Below are 15,437 nucleotides of genomic sequence, written 5' to 3' on the forward strand. Positions count from 1 at the left end.
GAATAAGAATAGAGGCAAATATTATCCCTTCATTGCATTTGTGTGCGCATATGTGCATTTAGGAAGCGAGGTCAGATTTAGACAGGGTGGCTGGATTTGCAAAGTAGCAGCAGTATAGTGTGGAAGCACATTTAATAAATGCACTTAATAAGTTAGATTGTGCCAAAGGCAGTTATACATGGCCTACTTTTGTATAATGAGTGCAGAAATGATGCAGTGAAAAATGGAAATGATAGCTCTAGCTTACTAGATTTATTCTGGTACCCAGACCTGTGAGGTTTCATATTAACACATAGATTTTATTAATAAATAATACTGATACTACGAAGTACCTGATTTCACACACACCCCATTTGAAGCGAATGGCCGTTGCAGATGCTGAATCAGAATTAGACTTAGTAGCCTGAAAGTAGACACATACCTTTAAAAAAAAAAAAAGGTTTTTCAGCTAGTGTCCAAGTAGATGTTCAGCTTTCCACCCACTTGTCGAGTTTTTATGTTCTTTAGAATAATATCAAAAAACAAGAGTTGCACCTTATTCCAGCTATATCTGCTTGGAGGTAAGATTAACTTATAAACAAGCAATCCTAGATATAATAGTTTTTATGAGAGAAACATACTTAAGTGATTGCAGCAAAGCAGGTCAGTGATGTATAATGGTTTATAGACTCAATGTTTTATCTATTCATACTGAGCTTTTCTGGACAAAGCACTTAACACTTAGCACTATCAGCCATATCTATAGCACACAGTTGGATACGGGCTCTTAAATGCTTATGGAGCTCTTGCATGGATACACTTGAATAAATGTTGCATCTTAGTACCTGCATCTTTTTCTATGCTTGATTCTGCATATGGGTTGAGCAGAACCCTGTGTAGATAAGAATATCCACACGGCACTGGACTGATCCAACAGAATTGCTTTTTCCTATCCCATATCATAGGAATCCAGTTGTTAAGCTTACTCTTCAATGATAAATGAGTATCTGAGAAACAGTACGGCAATGCTAAGTGTGCTAATCCTAAATTTACTTTTAATAATTACAGTACTGATTTTATTGCTGGTATTTACTTGTTCAGAATGAAAGGACTTGTGTTGCTCTGTTTTCAGGTCTACAGTGAATACAGAGCCAGTCTTGCATTTGACCTTGTTAGCAGTCGACAGAAAAATGTAAGTAGCAGAATGAAAAATGCCTGTTCCTTACACTAAAGGACGTGCCTGGTTTTATTCCAGAAAATGGAATCCATCAGTTAATCAGAAACTGTGTTGGTCTCTAAGTGTTTGAAAAAGCTTACTTCACTCTTTGCACAGGGAATTAAAATGATGTGCACAAGTTTAATGTGAGTCACTTGACATTTAGTTTTATATTAGTTTTTCTTTTTTGCCATTCTATTTTAAAATATTGTTATTCACAATCTTCAGCATTCAAACTAAATAGGATGCTAGTACCTAACTATGCTGTGTTCCTGTCTCTATGTGAAGCTGAGCAAACTTCACAAACACATCAGCAGAGCATGTTCACATGTTCAGATGTAGCAGTGTCGTTTGTTCAGTCCGAGGGCAGGTGAGAAGCGGGAGAGGCTGGATGAGAACATGGATGTGAGTCAGGGCTAGAGATCAAAGGGATGTGTATAGTTCACTGAAGAATGGAGCAAATATGTGAGAGGTGAGGTAAAGGTAAAGGGACCCCTGACCATTAGGTCCAGTCGTGACCAACTCTGGGGTTGCAGCGCTCATCTTGCTTTATTGGCCGAGGGAGCCGGTGTACAGCTTGTCAGTCATGTGGCCAGCATGACTAAGCCGCTTCTGGCAAGCACACGGAAACGCCATTTACCTTTCCGCCAGAGCAGTACCTATTTATCTACTTGCACTTTGATGTGCTTTTGAACTGCTAGGTTGGCAGGAGCAGGGACCGAGCAACGGGAGCTCACCCCGTCGCGGGGATTCGAACCGCCGACCTTCTGATCGGCAAGTCCTAGGCTCTGTGGTTTAACCCGCAGCGCCACCCGCGTCTCGCATGTGAGAGGTGAAGTCAGTGATAATTGAAACCAGAAAGTGCAGTGTTGAAGAAGCAAGCAGAAAAAGCCTGGTGAATGGCTGAATGGTTTGGAGGCTGCAGAAGCAGTAGAAACTGGATATGGGGAGGTTGAGCTGTGTGCACTGTTGAATGTGATGATCAAACAGTAAGAATTTCACAGAAGAGAGAGCAGTTGTTGGTGAAGACGGGATCAAGAGGAGGTAAGGAAGAGAGGACAGAGGGCAAGTCAGCATAAAAGTTGAAATTGCTAAGGACCAAGTTTGAAGTTTTGTCAGAGTGGAAGAAAGGCAAACCCGGCCTCAGCCTGTAACAAAGATTGAGTCATGGAATAGGGTGCTAAAGAAGTGTAATGCAGAGATGCAAAGGGAGCAGAATTAAACAGAATTCATTTCAAAGGTAGAGGAAAAAGTGGGGCGGGGAAGTGGGCAATGGGTGGGACTGGCAAAATCTGGAAGGAGGGCAGTCATCTGGTCCCCACAACCTTCAGGACACGATTTGTGGGAGAATGAGATACCTGTGAGGGAAAGAGCAGCAACAGTCGCATTGTTCGAGTGTTGAAGCTGGGTTTCAGTGTTGGTAAGTAGATGGAAGAGCTGAGATGGGGAGTGGGGAAGAGATAAATAGATGAGGTAGCTACCCTAGTTTTAAAGGCAGTATCTGTAACTGCATGGTGATTGCTGTCACATTTCATATTTTCCTTAATGTTTATGACATTCAAGTCCTTCCTTTAAATAATGCAGCCGTAGTATGCCATTAAATGTCTTTGTAATCTGCTGATACAATGTGTGATGGCTTGATCCTTCTTTATAGGTCAGTGAATTTAAATTGCATTAATTTTAATTGGATTCACACACACAAATATATTTGCCATTTTATGAGGCAAGTTTCACCAGTTTAAAATGTGATTTTGTTCTTTTTTAAATGGATGCTTCAGGGAAGGTTGATGCCATCCAAAATGTGTAGCCAGTCCCAGTGGAACTTGCTCTGTTATTTTTGTTTTCTACACTTAATTTAAAAACTCGGGTTCGATTCTTTTCTCCTAGGCATACACAGATTACAGTGACTCCGTTTCCAGGAGAATGGGCTTTATTCCTCTCCCATTGGCTGTTCTAGTAAGTCATGTATTTCTTGTCATATTGCAGACTCCCTTGGTAAGTGGTGAAAATTTTACCAAGGGATGAAATATATTCCCGAACCCTTGAATTGCTATTTTTGAAGAGGGGTATTATGTGATGTAGCTCCAGAAAATAGTTTCCTCAACTACTGTGAGGTTAAAGCTTGGCTGAAAATGGTATGTATTCTTATGTAGCTAGCTTTTAAAATTAAAATGTCTCTTTGGACTTTACTGTGAGAGCTTGGGTTTTGGTGATACAGACTTCCAAGTTAAAAACGTAATAAACGAAACCTAAAATGATCCTGCAAAAATGTCCGAAAGGGGGAAAAATATTCTCTATAAAAAGCAACCAGCAGAAAGCCCCAGCAGCAGAGAGGGAGAGCAAAATTAACAAATGCCTGGGAGAATAAACGGCTTGTAGCCTTGCACTGGAAAGAAGATGATGTTGGTGGCAGGCAAACTTTCTTGAGGAGAGTGCTCCACAAATGGAGGTCCACTTGTTACCAGCCTCCACATCTTTGCTGAAGGGGACAGGCCTTTAATAACAAGGAGTCTACTGCTGGGAAAGTGTTCTATAAGGTATTGGAGTCCCAAGCCATGTAAGGCTTCATAGGTCTAAACCAGCACTTAAAATTTGCTCCAGAAATTTATTGGAAGCCAGTACATATGTTCAATAACTAAGTTATGCACCACCTGTAGTTTCCAGCCAATCTTCAAAGGCAGCCTCAGGTGCCACACATTGCAGCAATCTAACCTTGAAGTTGCCAGAGCAGAGGCAAACTTAGCCCTTCAGCTGTTTTGGGACTACAACTCCCATCATCCCTAGCTAACAGGACCAGTGGTCAGGGGTGATGGGAGTTGTAGTCCCAAAGCATCTGGAGGGCCGAGTTTGCCTATGCCTGGACTAGATGCAAGATTATCCACATCCACATTGCTGGACCACCAGCCAAAGCTGGTAGAAGGCACTCTGAGCTGCTTGGACAGTATTGGGGCCAGAAGTATCCCCCAAGCTGCAAACCTGGTCCTTCAAGGAAAGCATAATCCCATTCCAGACAGGTTTATCATTATCATTTACATTGCCAGAGGAACCACTCGCCAACAGTATATTTGTCTTGTCTGGACTGAGCTTCCAATTATTGGCCCTCATCCAGTCCATTACCTTTGTCAGTACTGGTTCACCACATCAGCCACCACAACTGCTTGTGATGAAAGGAATAAATAGAGCTGTGTGATCAACATATTGATGGCAACACATTCCCAAATCCTGCAGAGCCCCACCTTGACGACCTTATGGATCTGAGCAACACTCCCCTTTCACCTGTTGGAATTGGCTAAGTAAAACTGGAACCACTACCAAGCAGTACTGCCACCACTACCTTGGACAGCTGAATGAAAAAGAAAAAAGAAAAAGGAGAGATCCCATAGCCAGCTTTGAAGAGTAGTTAAGATAATGTCACACTACTGAAATTATTACGGTGGTGCCTCGCAAGACGAAAAGAATCCGTTCCGCGATTCTCTTTGTCTAGCGGTTTTTTCGTCTTGCGAAGCAAGCCCATTGACGGCTTAGCGGATTAGCGCTATTAGCGGCTTTTAGCGGCTTATTGGCTTAGCGGATCAGCTGATAAGCGGCTTAGCGGCTTAGAAAAGGGGGGGAGGGGGGGAAACCGCAGGAACTCGCAAGACATTTTCGTCTTGCGAAGCAAGCCCATAGGGAAATTCGTTTTGCGAAGCGCCTCCAAAACGGAAAACCCTTTCGTCTAGCGGGTTTTCTGTCTTGCGAGGCGTTCGTCTTGCGGGGCACCACTGTACTCTACTGTATGTGTTTCAAAAGACGCAAGGTTTCTTAAAAAGGATGATGTGTAGAAAGATAGAAAATATCTGAAATTCTTTTACATAATTATTAGAACTATTTTCATTTTTTAATGCCCAGATTTGTTATTGTTCTTTTATTTAAAAAATGCTTAACTGTGTTAACTCATTTCTTCCTCTAGCTCATCAGAGTTGTTACAAGTTCAGTAAAAGTTCAAGGAGTCTTGGCTTATTCTTGTGTTGTTCTCTTCTACTGTGGGTAAGTACAGATCAAACAATTTGTAAAAAATGTTTCATTTAGGAGACTTTAATTGGAAGAATTGATATAAGCAGTATAGTTGGATAAAGTCGCGTTTGACAGTCAGAAGTGAGCCATGGGAAGGTGTTCTTTATGTATTAGATAATAATGTAAAGCACTTGATTATGTACTTGCACCTTCTTTATAGCAACCCATACTACATACACCTATGGATCTGAATGACAATTTATGTGGTCCAGGGACCCTAATTGTCAAAATGCTTCTGCTCTTGACTCATTTTGGTTTCCTTCCTTGGCATCTCTTTAGCAGTGGTGGGGGGTCATGACAAATGCAAGCAACTAGATGGCTTTGCCATACTTCACAAGCCTAAAATGCTTTTCTTTATATATAATAATGTGCAGCCCCCATTGCAGGATTTGTAGTGCTACATAAGAATCCTGTATTTGCATGAAGTCAGGATGGGGTAGGGGAGCAAAACAAAAGCAGGTTGCACAATAGCAGCGGTCGTGGCATGGGAATGAGAAGGTGGAAACACTCAGAGGGGGAAAGTGGTGGCTTAAAAGAATGGCAGAAATTTGAATAAGGCAGGGATGGAGGAGACTAAGAGGGAAGAAGTGGTGATTCTGACATATCCACTTCCTGTTTTTGGAATCACTTCATACATACTTGTTGCTTGCAGGTTGATCTCACTCAAAGTACTGAATAGCATTGTGCTCTTGGGAAAGTCATGCCAGTACGTCAAAGAAGCAAACATGGAAGAGAAGTTGTTCAACCCACCTCCTGCTAGCACCCCAGGCAAACCACTAGGCAAATCACAAAGCAAGTACAAGCCCACTCAAGGTGAGCGGAACCCTTTACTTCTGGACTTCTGTCATATCTCTCGTCTACTGTGCAGCCTCGCTTTGTCATTGGAAGCCCCAACTAAAGTGTTAGGAAACCACAGGGGTCCATGTAACTCAGAGTATTGCTTCCAGTATTGACCCAACAAAAGACATCTTCGTGTTTTTGATCACTTAAAAATATCTGGCAGTTTGGGGAAAATGCCAACTATTCACTGTTCTGAATTAGAACAGACCTGAATTTTTAATTTCTCCAGGAAGAATTTGGCAGGAGAACTCTGGGAACGTAAGAGGCCTTATTGTGGGATCAGGGCAAAGTTTATGAAGCTGGCTGGTTTCAACAAACCATTGTTAAAATTAACCACTGCTTGGGGTTCACAATTAAGGCTGAATTGAAATCTAAAGCAAAACCTCTGAACTTCTTGTAGCCATGCTTGCAGAGAGGAGAGGAGAAAGCTGAGTATGTGAGCCCACAGGAAGTTAAGGTCTTTTCCATTTCTAGATTTTTTTTTTCAAAGCACAGCATTTGGTTTTTGTTTTATCCTAGTCTTACAAGGGGCTCCCAGCATTTTTTCAGTTAAGCAACTTACTAGGTCTACACTCCATTAGTTTCAGTAATGTTAAAACATCATTCACTCCTGGTCCATTCCTCATGCCCTTCGAACAGTAATAGCACCACATTTGAGAACTGAGGAGCTCAAGTCACAGTATTGGGATTAAAGTATATTAGTCCAGTAAGTGACGAACTTCTAACAGACTACTTCATCTTTTCTGGGTTATTTATAAGCACTTTGAACAGGGCAATTCCAAAAATTATATTGAATTTGATCATTTTATTTCTTAAAAGGTTCGCCTTTGTTTTCATTGCTCCTAACAACAGGCTTAGGGATGTGGGTGGCGCTGTGGTCTAAACCACTGAGACTCTTGGGCTTGCCGATACGAAGGACGGCGGTTCGAATCCCCACGACGGGGTGAGCTCCCGTTCCTCAGTCCCAGCTCCTGCCAACCTATCAGTTCGAAAGCACGCCAAAAAGTGCAAGTAGATAAATAGGTACCGCTTCGGCGGGAAGGTAAACGGTGTTTCTGTGCGCTGCTCTGGTTTCACCAGAAGCGGCTTAGTCATGCTGGCCACATGACCCGGAAAAACTGTCAGCGGACAAACGCTTGCTCCCTCTTTTACAACAGACTTGGCTTCCAAGGAACTAAGCATTTAAGAAAATGCGATAAAATGGTTTTCGAGTTATTATTTACTTACTATGTAACCTGATTAATTCCATAAAGTTTAAAACTTCAGTATCATGTGGCATGGTTGAGGCCACCCAACCCAGTGGCTGGGGTATAAATAATAACATTATTATTATTATACATCTGATTTCATCAGAGAAGGGATGGGAAACCTCTTTTGGCCCAGCAGCCAACCTTCCAAGGGTTGGGCAGGCTCAAAGGTGAAAGAGAATGGGGCAAAAGAAAATAAAGAATATTCCAAAGAACATTCCACCCAGTGTAGCAAATTAAAGTGAAATAAAAACTGATCTCTGGTAAATCACTATCTCCATTTGTGCTTTTGAAGGACAGTAAAGTGTAGAGTTGCTGTAAATCATGTGTCAGCGAGCCATTCATCGTTCCCTGCTCTTGTTTAGCATTTCTTTGTGTACCCATACATAGTATCACTAGCAACTTCTGCCATAACTAAGCTCCCTTACTTACTGGAGTTGTCAGAGAGGGCTGGTATGGTTTTATCTTTAAAAACCTGAAGGTATCAAAAAGGTTATTTTACATTAGAAATGCAAAAGTTAGAAGGTTACTGACATGGCTTAAACGGGAGTATGTAACACTACTGTCAACAAAGGAGAGAAATTCAGTGGCAGGATTTTATGCACCTGATACCCCAAGTTTACTGAGTTGCCTTGCATATCTGTTGAGCAGATCTTTAACTTGCAAACCCTGCATTGCAGTGACGAGCCAATAAACATACAGATCTGTAATCAGCGTCTTCTCCCACTGTGCGAAGTCCTAATTTCTGTTTTCCGTGCATGAATTTCCACAGATGAAAACCTGTCTGCTTCCGTGACCAGTCAGCCTGTACACCAGAAGGAAAATGCAGCGCCACAACTTGTGACAAGCAACTCGGATCAGTTCCTGACAACTCCTGATGGAGATGAGAAAGATATAAGCCAGGACAGTTCCGAGTCAAAACACAGATCTGCAAAGAAAGATTTGTTGGAGATAGACAGGTTTACAATTTGTGGAAACAGAATTGACTAAACTTTTGTAAATAAAATGTGCTTAGTATACTGAGCTGTTGGGACAGCAGGCGCTGCCACGATGGATGGGTGCCAAACAAGGCACTTAAAAATATTTATTTAAAAACTTAAATTATTAATGGCAGACCTATTACAGTGAATAACCTGGCTTGATAACCAATCAAGCTTCACATCGTTAACTTGGTTGTTTTGGGAAATGTGAGTTTTGAAAGATCTACCGCTTGGCAGAACTACAGCATCGCCTTCCTGAAAAATAACGTGTGAAATATATTTAAATCCATTTTTACGAAACAGTGCTTCCAGAACACATCACTATTCATAAAGCCCCTTAATTAGAAGGATAACATTGGAAACGTGTTTGCGTCTTTAACAACAAGCATCCCTTTCTGCTTTCATAAGCCACTACAAAACATTTCAAAATTCTTCACCTGCCAAATGACTTTTTCAAACTTTTAGTAGAATACATAATAAAGATATTCTTGCTACGAGAGGATTGTTCAAAATGTATTTCATCTAATCCAAATAAATCACCCTTAAAGGAAATATTTACTGCATACTATTTTTGTCTAAATGTTAAGACTGTAGCCAGAAATTGACCAACAACAGGGAATAGTGGAATGTGCGATAACTGGGCAAGAACAGCTTTTTCTTCCTTTCTGTTTAATTTGCACTGTGTTTTAAACATGAAAGCTTGAGTTTGTAAATGTTAAAAGTGTACAAGCTTGGGGGAGGAAGGGCAAAATCAACATGTGGGATTGCACTTGGCACTTAAAGATGTTTCACTTGCAACTGTGAGCCCTTGCATTGAAATACACAAAATAAGTTACTTGCACATGGTAATGTGTCAATCAGCTGAGAGCATTTCTTTGACTTTGCTGGAAAAGCTGCACATGGCCAAAAATGGAGACAGCCTCAAATAGGTGGTTTTAGTTTTAGACTTTTAAGTAGAATGAATGTTGGGCTTTGAAGTATTAAGCTGTGTTACTTGGGGTGCATAGGGCTTGGGAAACAGGCAAAGAGGAATTCAAGAAGGGTTGAATCTGGAATGACAGACATTTCAGCTCAGCATAGTGAGAAAGCCTGCTGCACTCAAAGTGCTTTCTTGCTACCTGATCGGCAATGTCTAACACAATGCAATATTTAAAACTTTTTAAATATGAGATTTTTTTCGTGCTGATTAGATCTTTGTTGGTTCATTTATTAGCTATTGCAAAGTGGCCCAGAAAAAAATGATAAGTTATACTAAATTTTAAAATTCAAAATACATGTTTATTCCTCCAAAGCTGCAGATACTGTTGCTAAAACAAAATCAGTGTACAGAAATTAAATTCAGATAAAGAGGCTTCAATGAATGCTGAAAAGGTGGGAATATATAGGCTGTTCTGAAGTAGCCATTCACCAGCCCAAACCCCTTTTATCAAGCCTCTATTCCCACTTCAGCTTGAAGAAGTGGCCAAAGTTAAGAATACAGTGGGAATAGGAATTTTAAAACTAAGCTAGAAATATACAGAAATGATTGTTTCAGATGTGTTCATTTTGACAAATTTTGATCATTAAAATTTAATTCAGAATATTTGTGAATTTGTTGTAATTTAATTTTTATTTAATTGTTGCTTAAGGGAAGCTTGGAATGATTTTTTTCCCTCTTAAATGATATTCTGTATGAATTTTATAAGTGCATCTTGTGTGACAATAAAAAATCAATTTTGTATCCTTTGTTTAAAAAAATCCAAGGCTCTGCTTCTCTTGCTGGAATGAAACTGAGTGTTGAATATTGTTATATGGAACATAATACTTAACACTAGGGTCCAGAATACCTTGTATGTAAGTACAAAGTGCTACTGTGTACACACAGATGAGGGGTGATATTTCCTTCCGGTAGCAGCATCTCATCCCATTCCACAATGCTTTTGGAGGACAGGCGTCTGCCTGTGGAAGGAAGACCTAAATAAACAAAGAAAACCTCTCTGTGCTGTTGATGTGCTGTATGTGGTCATTTGGATCCTGGTCAATACCTTTCAGTTAACTAAATGCTACTTCCCCCAAAAAAAAAAAAAAAAAAAATTGGTTAACAACCTCCCTCCCTTGGGAAAAATATGTTTTCATGTTCCTCACTTGAGGGCTTGCTGCTGGAGCTGACATGAATTTACTACAGAACTGATCATAGTTAAATTGATGTGAAATGTCTAGATGACACTTTCGGATATAATGTTGTGGATTTGCTGATTCTTCATGAGTTCCAAAGCCAGGCTGGGTAGGAATGAATGTTGGAACTCAATAAAAGTTACTGTTCCCCTGCTCACTCTACCATCCTGATGCTTTATGAACCTCTGCAAGCATGAACCAACTTTTAATAAATCCATACTCTGCCTGTTCATTCACATGTCCACGGTCCATGGTAGCTTAATGTTGTGCGGATGCCCGATTATCGTCTTCCAAAGCAACTACTCTATTCCGAACTTTAAAATGGAAAGCATAGTGCTGGTGGTCAACAAATGAGGTTTAAAGACTGTCTCAAGGCAAATCTTTAAAAATGTAGTATAAACACCAACAATTGGGAAACACTTGCCTGTGAGTGCTCCAACTGGAGAACAGCCTTCACCAAAGGTGTCATGGGCTTTGAAGACACTCGAACTCAGGACGCAAGGGAGAAACGTGCTAAGAGGAAGGCACGCTTGGCAAATCCACACCGTGATCAACTCCCACCAATGTCCCCACTGTGGAAGGACGTGTGGATCCAGAATTGGCCTCCACAGGCACTTACGGACTCAACTCGGCTACGAGTGATCGCCGAAGAAGACAGCAACCCAACCCAATTCTGATCAGCTCCAGCCAGTGTGGCTGTTTTAAACTGGCTTGTGTTAGCAGAAAACATTTCTACCCTTGCAAGACTTAAGTTATTTCTCCTATCTCTCCCAAATTTCAAACAAAATTTCTACATTAACCACATTAGTTGGTTAATACAGTGTGAGCAAAATAGAGCCATAGTTTTCAGACATTGCACTTTCATGGACTCTGAATTGGGTTGTTGTTTAGTCGTGTCCGACTCTTCGTGACCCCATGGACCAGAGCAAGCCAGGCACTTCTGTCTTCCACTGCCTCTTGCAGTTTGGTCAAAGTCATGTTAGCAGCTTCGAAAACACTGTCCAACCATCTCGTCCTCTGTCGTCCCCTTCTCCTTGTGCCCTCCATCTTTCCCAACATTAGGGTCTTTTCCAGGGAGTCTTCTCTTCTCATGAGGTGGCCAAAGTATTGGAGCCTCAGCTTCAGGATCTGTCCTTCCAGTGAGCACTCAGGGCTGATTTCCTTTAGAATGGATAGGTTTGATCTTCCTGCAGTCCATGGGACTCTCAAGAGTCTCCTCCAGCACCTGAATTGGGTATGCATTCATGAGCAGTGCTGGCCAAAACTCTCAAGTTGCATTGCCACTTTTTATGCACAATGTGCATGTACTGCAATTCATCTAATAGACTGTAGGGTTGGAGTAGGGTTCATGTGCTGAATTTTATTGCATACTGCATTGTGGTTTATATTCCTCACATGCATGCACATGGCACCTTTAGTGTAAATGCATTTGCCAGGATTTCAGACTATTGGTGCTGGCCATTGCTGCAGTACCAGAGCTCAGCTAACTTAATTTCATTATTTTATGACTGAATTGGTTGTAAACAGCTTGCATGGCTCTGTGTATAAGACAAACCACTAGTATTCATGTCTTCAGAGTAAGTCCCACTGATGCCAACTGGACTTGTTTCTAAATAAGTGTCCCTACCACCGAGACCTGAGATTCCTTCCCATCTACAGTTTCTCCTTTGCAAGAATGAAGCAGCTGTGTTCAGTTCAGTCCACAGGGCTTGCTTCGGGCTAAAGAGTGGGGAGCTGCATTTAGTCGGCCTATGTCAAAAGAAAGCCAGCCTCTGTACCCTTAATCAGGGAAACAGAAATCCAGATGATTTGACTGCTCTGGCCTTACATGTGAGCACAGCTGCTCATGTGTTTGCCTAGTGAACCAGCCAGCATTAGCTGCAGGTCCACAGCTCACTTAATATAGACCTCAGGCAAGTGATTCATGTTGGACAGCAAGCCTGGGTTGACTTGATTGCCTGGAGGAGGCGACAGAAAAAAATATATATACCAAAATACAATTCCTAGGTTTTCATGCAAGACTAGGGTCTCTTCCCTAACCCCACCCCTTTTAAGGGGCAACTGAAACTTTAGCACAAGTCTTTTATTATTTTTATTTATTGGAATGGAATCTATCAGTGCCCGCTTGCCTTTGAGTACCACAAATCAGTTTGAGCTCCTTGTTCACATGCAGTAGCCTTGCCAGCAGCCCCACAAGTCTGCATGCCAGCGGTGAACACAGATTGCACAAGCCTTAGCGATTGTGTTGAGAAAATGCTGGTACAATGAACATCCTATGGTCTTCCCTTTGTGGTTTGGGCAAGGTTCAATTCCTGTCCCTCACCTGCAAGCAAATTGCAATTGCAGTATAACTCTTCAGATTTAGATTGAAGGTGGGGGCAATTGAAAGACTTTGATTCAAAGTCCTCTTTGTAACGATAAATAATGCACCTTTGTGTCCCAGTACAAATAGTTTCCTATTCACTTGACCCTTTGCTGTAGTAAGTAAATGGTCCAGTTACATCCACAGATTCATTTTAGAAGACGATACTCTGTTTCTTCTCATGGCTATAATTGAGTTTCCACATTTTGTTGTTGCAATTATGATACCTGGTGACAGATGAGGGAAGGATGAATTCTGTATCAAATATGCCACGGAATACTTTTTAAAGGAAGATTGGGCGTGGGGGGGTATAATGTAACAAACTTGATCTTCGGGGGGAGAGATTTCACATACAAAAGTCCAGCTCATAAACAAGATCAATGACAGTTGCTTAAAACATTTTGCTGGATAAGGAATAAAATTCTAACTCTCATACTGTTTCTGGGTCATTTCAGAGAAATGTACAATATGCTCCAAATCCAGACCCAGGTGTTAGTCCTATTCCTCAGTGTATGTGTGTAGAATGGCAGCTTAAATATCACCCACTTAAAAGTGTCCCGCTTAAATAAGCATCAGGTTTGAGTTCAATATATTTGCACCTGTGTGCTCAACAGCAGTGGTTGAATGCAGCAGCAGCTACAGGAATATAATTCAGTACTTATTTTTTGACCTCTCTGCATTGCCAACTCAATAGGAACACCCAGTTGAGCTGCAGATCTTAGATGCATTCTCCACAGTGACCCACTTGATTTCATTAGGATATAAATGTAGCTAACTTGCTCTGGATCGGGGAACTTTGTATTAAATAAAATCGCTGCTTCCTTCAGCAGAAGATGTTTGAATGAAATCCTTGACTCCAAATGACTCACAAGTCAAAATTCTGATAGTTCTTCCGAGTAGAAACAAGCATTATATTTATAGCACAACACTATGGTTTAGAACTGTTGGCCGCTGGGGGTAGATTACAGATTACAGTATATATTTCCTGCGCAGTAATTTAACACGGTTGTCTTGTAATCACTTGGCAGATTGGTTGTGTTAAGTGGTGAAGGTATTTTATTGCTCTCCTGATTTGTGAGTGACTTTGGGTGTGTGGTAGAATGCTAACATGTTAAAACATGGCTGGTATATCATGCACAAACCCAGAAAGCTGTCTGTGGACAAACACCGGCTCCCGCAGCCTGAAATGAGATGAGCACCACACCCCATAGTCGCCTTTGACTGGACTTAACTGTCCAGGGACCCTTTGCCTTTGCCACAAACCATAGTGAGTGACTGTTAGTTGTCTGCCAACTACAGTGGATGCTCGGGTTGCGAACATGATCCGTGCCGGATGCACGTTCGCAACCCACGTCTGCGCACATGCGGTTTGCGATTCGATGCTTCTGCACAATTTAGTGCTTCTGCGCATGCACGACCGCCAAAACCCGGAAGTAACCCATTCTGGTACTTCCAGGTTTTGGCGGTCCTCAGCCCGAAAAAACACAACCTGAAGCGGCTGTAACCCGAGGTATGACTGTATTTGGTGAACTGCTGTTTGTAGCCACCCAGTGTGAAACTAAGAGTTCAAACTCAGAGCCAAATTAATTAGAGCAGTTGATACTTTCCAAACTGGGTGTTGTGACAGGTTATTGTGTTGGCTACAGTGTTTAGGTGTATCATGCGAAAGCTCTTATAGGGGGTTGGCTTAACATTTGATTTGCTAGTACAGTGGTAACTCGGGTTACAAACGCTTCAGGTTACAAACACTTCGGGTTACAAAGTCCACTAACCCGGAAGTAGTACCTTGGGTTAAGAACTTTGCCCCAGGATGAGAACGGAAATCGTGCGCTGGCGACACGGCAGCAGCGGGAGGCCCCATTAGCGAAAGCGCACCCCAGGTTAAGAAGAGTTTTGGGTTAAGAACAGACCTCCGGAACGAATTAAATTCGTAACACTGTAAAACTGAATTACTGTGTCGTGAAATGATGTGTGTCTAAAAGTGTGTCACCAACATGAAAAGTTTGGAAAGCTCTGCTTTATTCAAATATCCTCCCCATTCTCATATGAAGAAAGTTTTCATTCTTGTACCTGGGCTGACAGGAGGTGACTTCATGATGTCCCAAAGGCCAGCCAACTATTTCTGTGCGCAGCTGGCTTCTGCTGGGAACTATCAGAACCAGATTTCTCTTGACCTTGATCCTACAGTGGAAATCGACCAAAACAGGGCGAGTGCAGGTCCACAATAGCTTGGTATCTCAAATAATTTTTGTCTATGTGCGTTCTCAGCCAGCCAGCCACCCAAGGCTTTGCTTTCTCCTCAAGGTTGCTGTTGGAGAAAATAAAAGATGCAAGTTGAGGCCAAATGATATTGAACCATCCCTTCTCTTTACAGCTTCATTGAAATGCCAGGTGTCAGGAGCACTTCTCAGCCAAAGGAATGTGCACAGCAGATAGTTAAGTATTTATTGTCAAAGATAACACAGTTGCTCTTGTCTCTTGTCTAGTACAAGAGTTTCAAAAAGCATGGGGAAAATGCAGAGAATACTTCACAAAACAGTGCCCTAAAATACATACCTGGACTTGTTTCGATTAATGTCTGCAGGAGACTTTGTGGATATTTAAGT

At 41.6% G+C, this 15,437-nt stretch overlaps 1 protein-coding gene and 2 long non-coding RNA genes across 7 annotated transcripts in view; 2 read left to right on the forward strand and 1 right to left on the reverse strand.

The window, feature by feature from the left end:
- The window catches only part of TAPT1 (transmembrane anterior posterior transformation 1), a 69,501-nt gene extending 59,596 nt beyond the window's left edge, over positions 1-9,905 (forward strand). For all 5 annotated transcript variants that reach the window (XM_079991576.1, XM_079991574.1, XM_079991575.1 and 2 more), the window contains 5 exons: positions 1,112-1,171; positions 3,083-3,151; positions 5,145-5,221; positions 5,901-6,061; positions 8,108-9,905. In XM_079991576.1, the coding sequence (XP_079847702.1) occupies positions 1,112-1,171; positions 3,083-3,151; positions 5,145-5,221; positions 5,901-6,061; positions 8,108-8,325 (585 nt within the window). In that variant the 3' untranslated portion in view covers positions 8,326-9,905. The remainder of the gene's footprint in view (positions 1-1,111; positions 1,172-3,082; positions 3,152-5,144; positions 5,222-5,900; positions 6,062-8,107) is intronic.
- LOC307224699 overlaps positions 1-15,437 on the reverse strand; it is a 476,766-nt gene that overhangs the window by 318,537 nt on the left and 142,792 nt on the right. The gene's annotated exons all lie outside the window — the stretch shown is intronic.
- LOC307224705 lies at positions 1,178-2,211 on the forward strand. Its single transcript, XR_013842705.1, has 2 exons — positions 1,178-1,517; positions 1,571-2,211. It is a non-coding gene; the product is annotated as an uncharacterized lncRNA (long non-coding RNA).

The sequence above is a fragment of the Podarcis cretensis genome (genome assembly GCF_951804945.1).
Source record: "Podarcis cretensis genome assembly, chromosome: 9".
NCBI classification, from domain to species: Eukaryota; Metazoa; Chordata; class Lepidosauria; order Squamata; family Lacertidae; genus Podarcis; species Podarcis cretensis.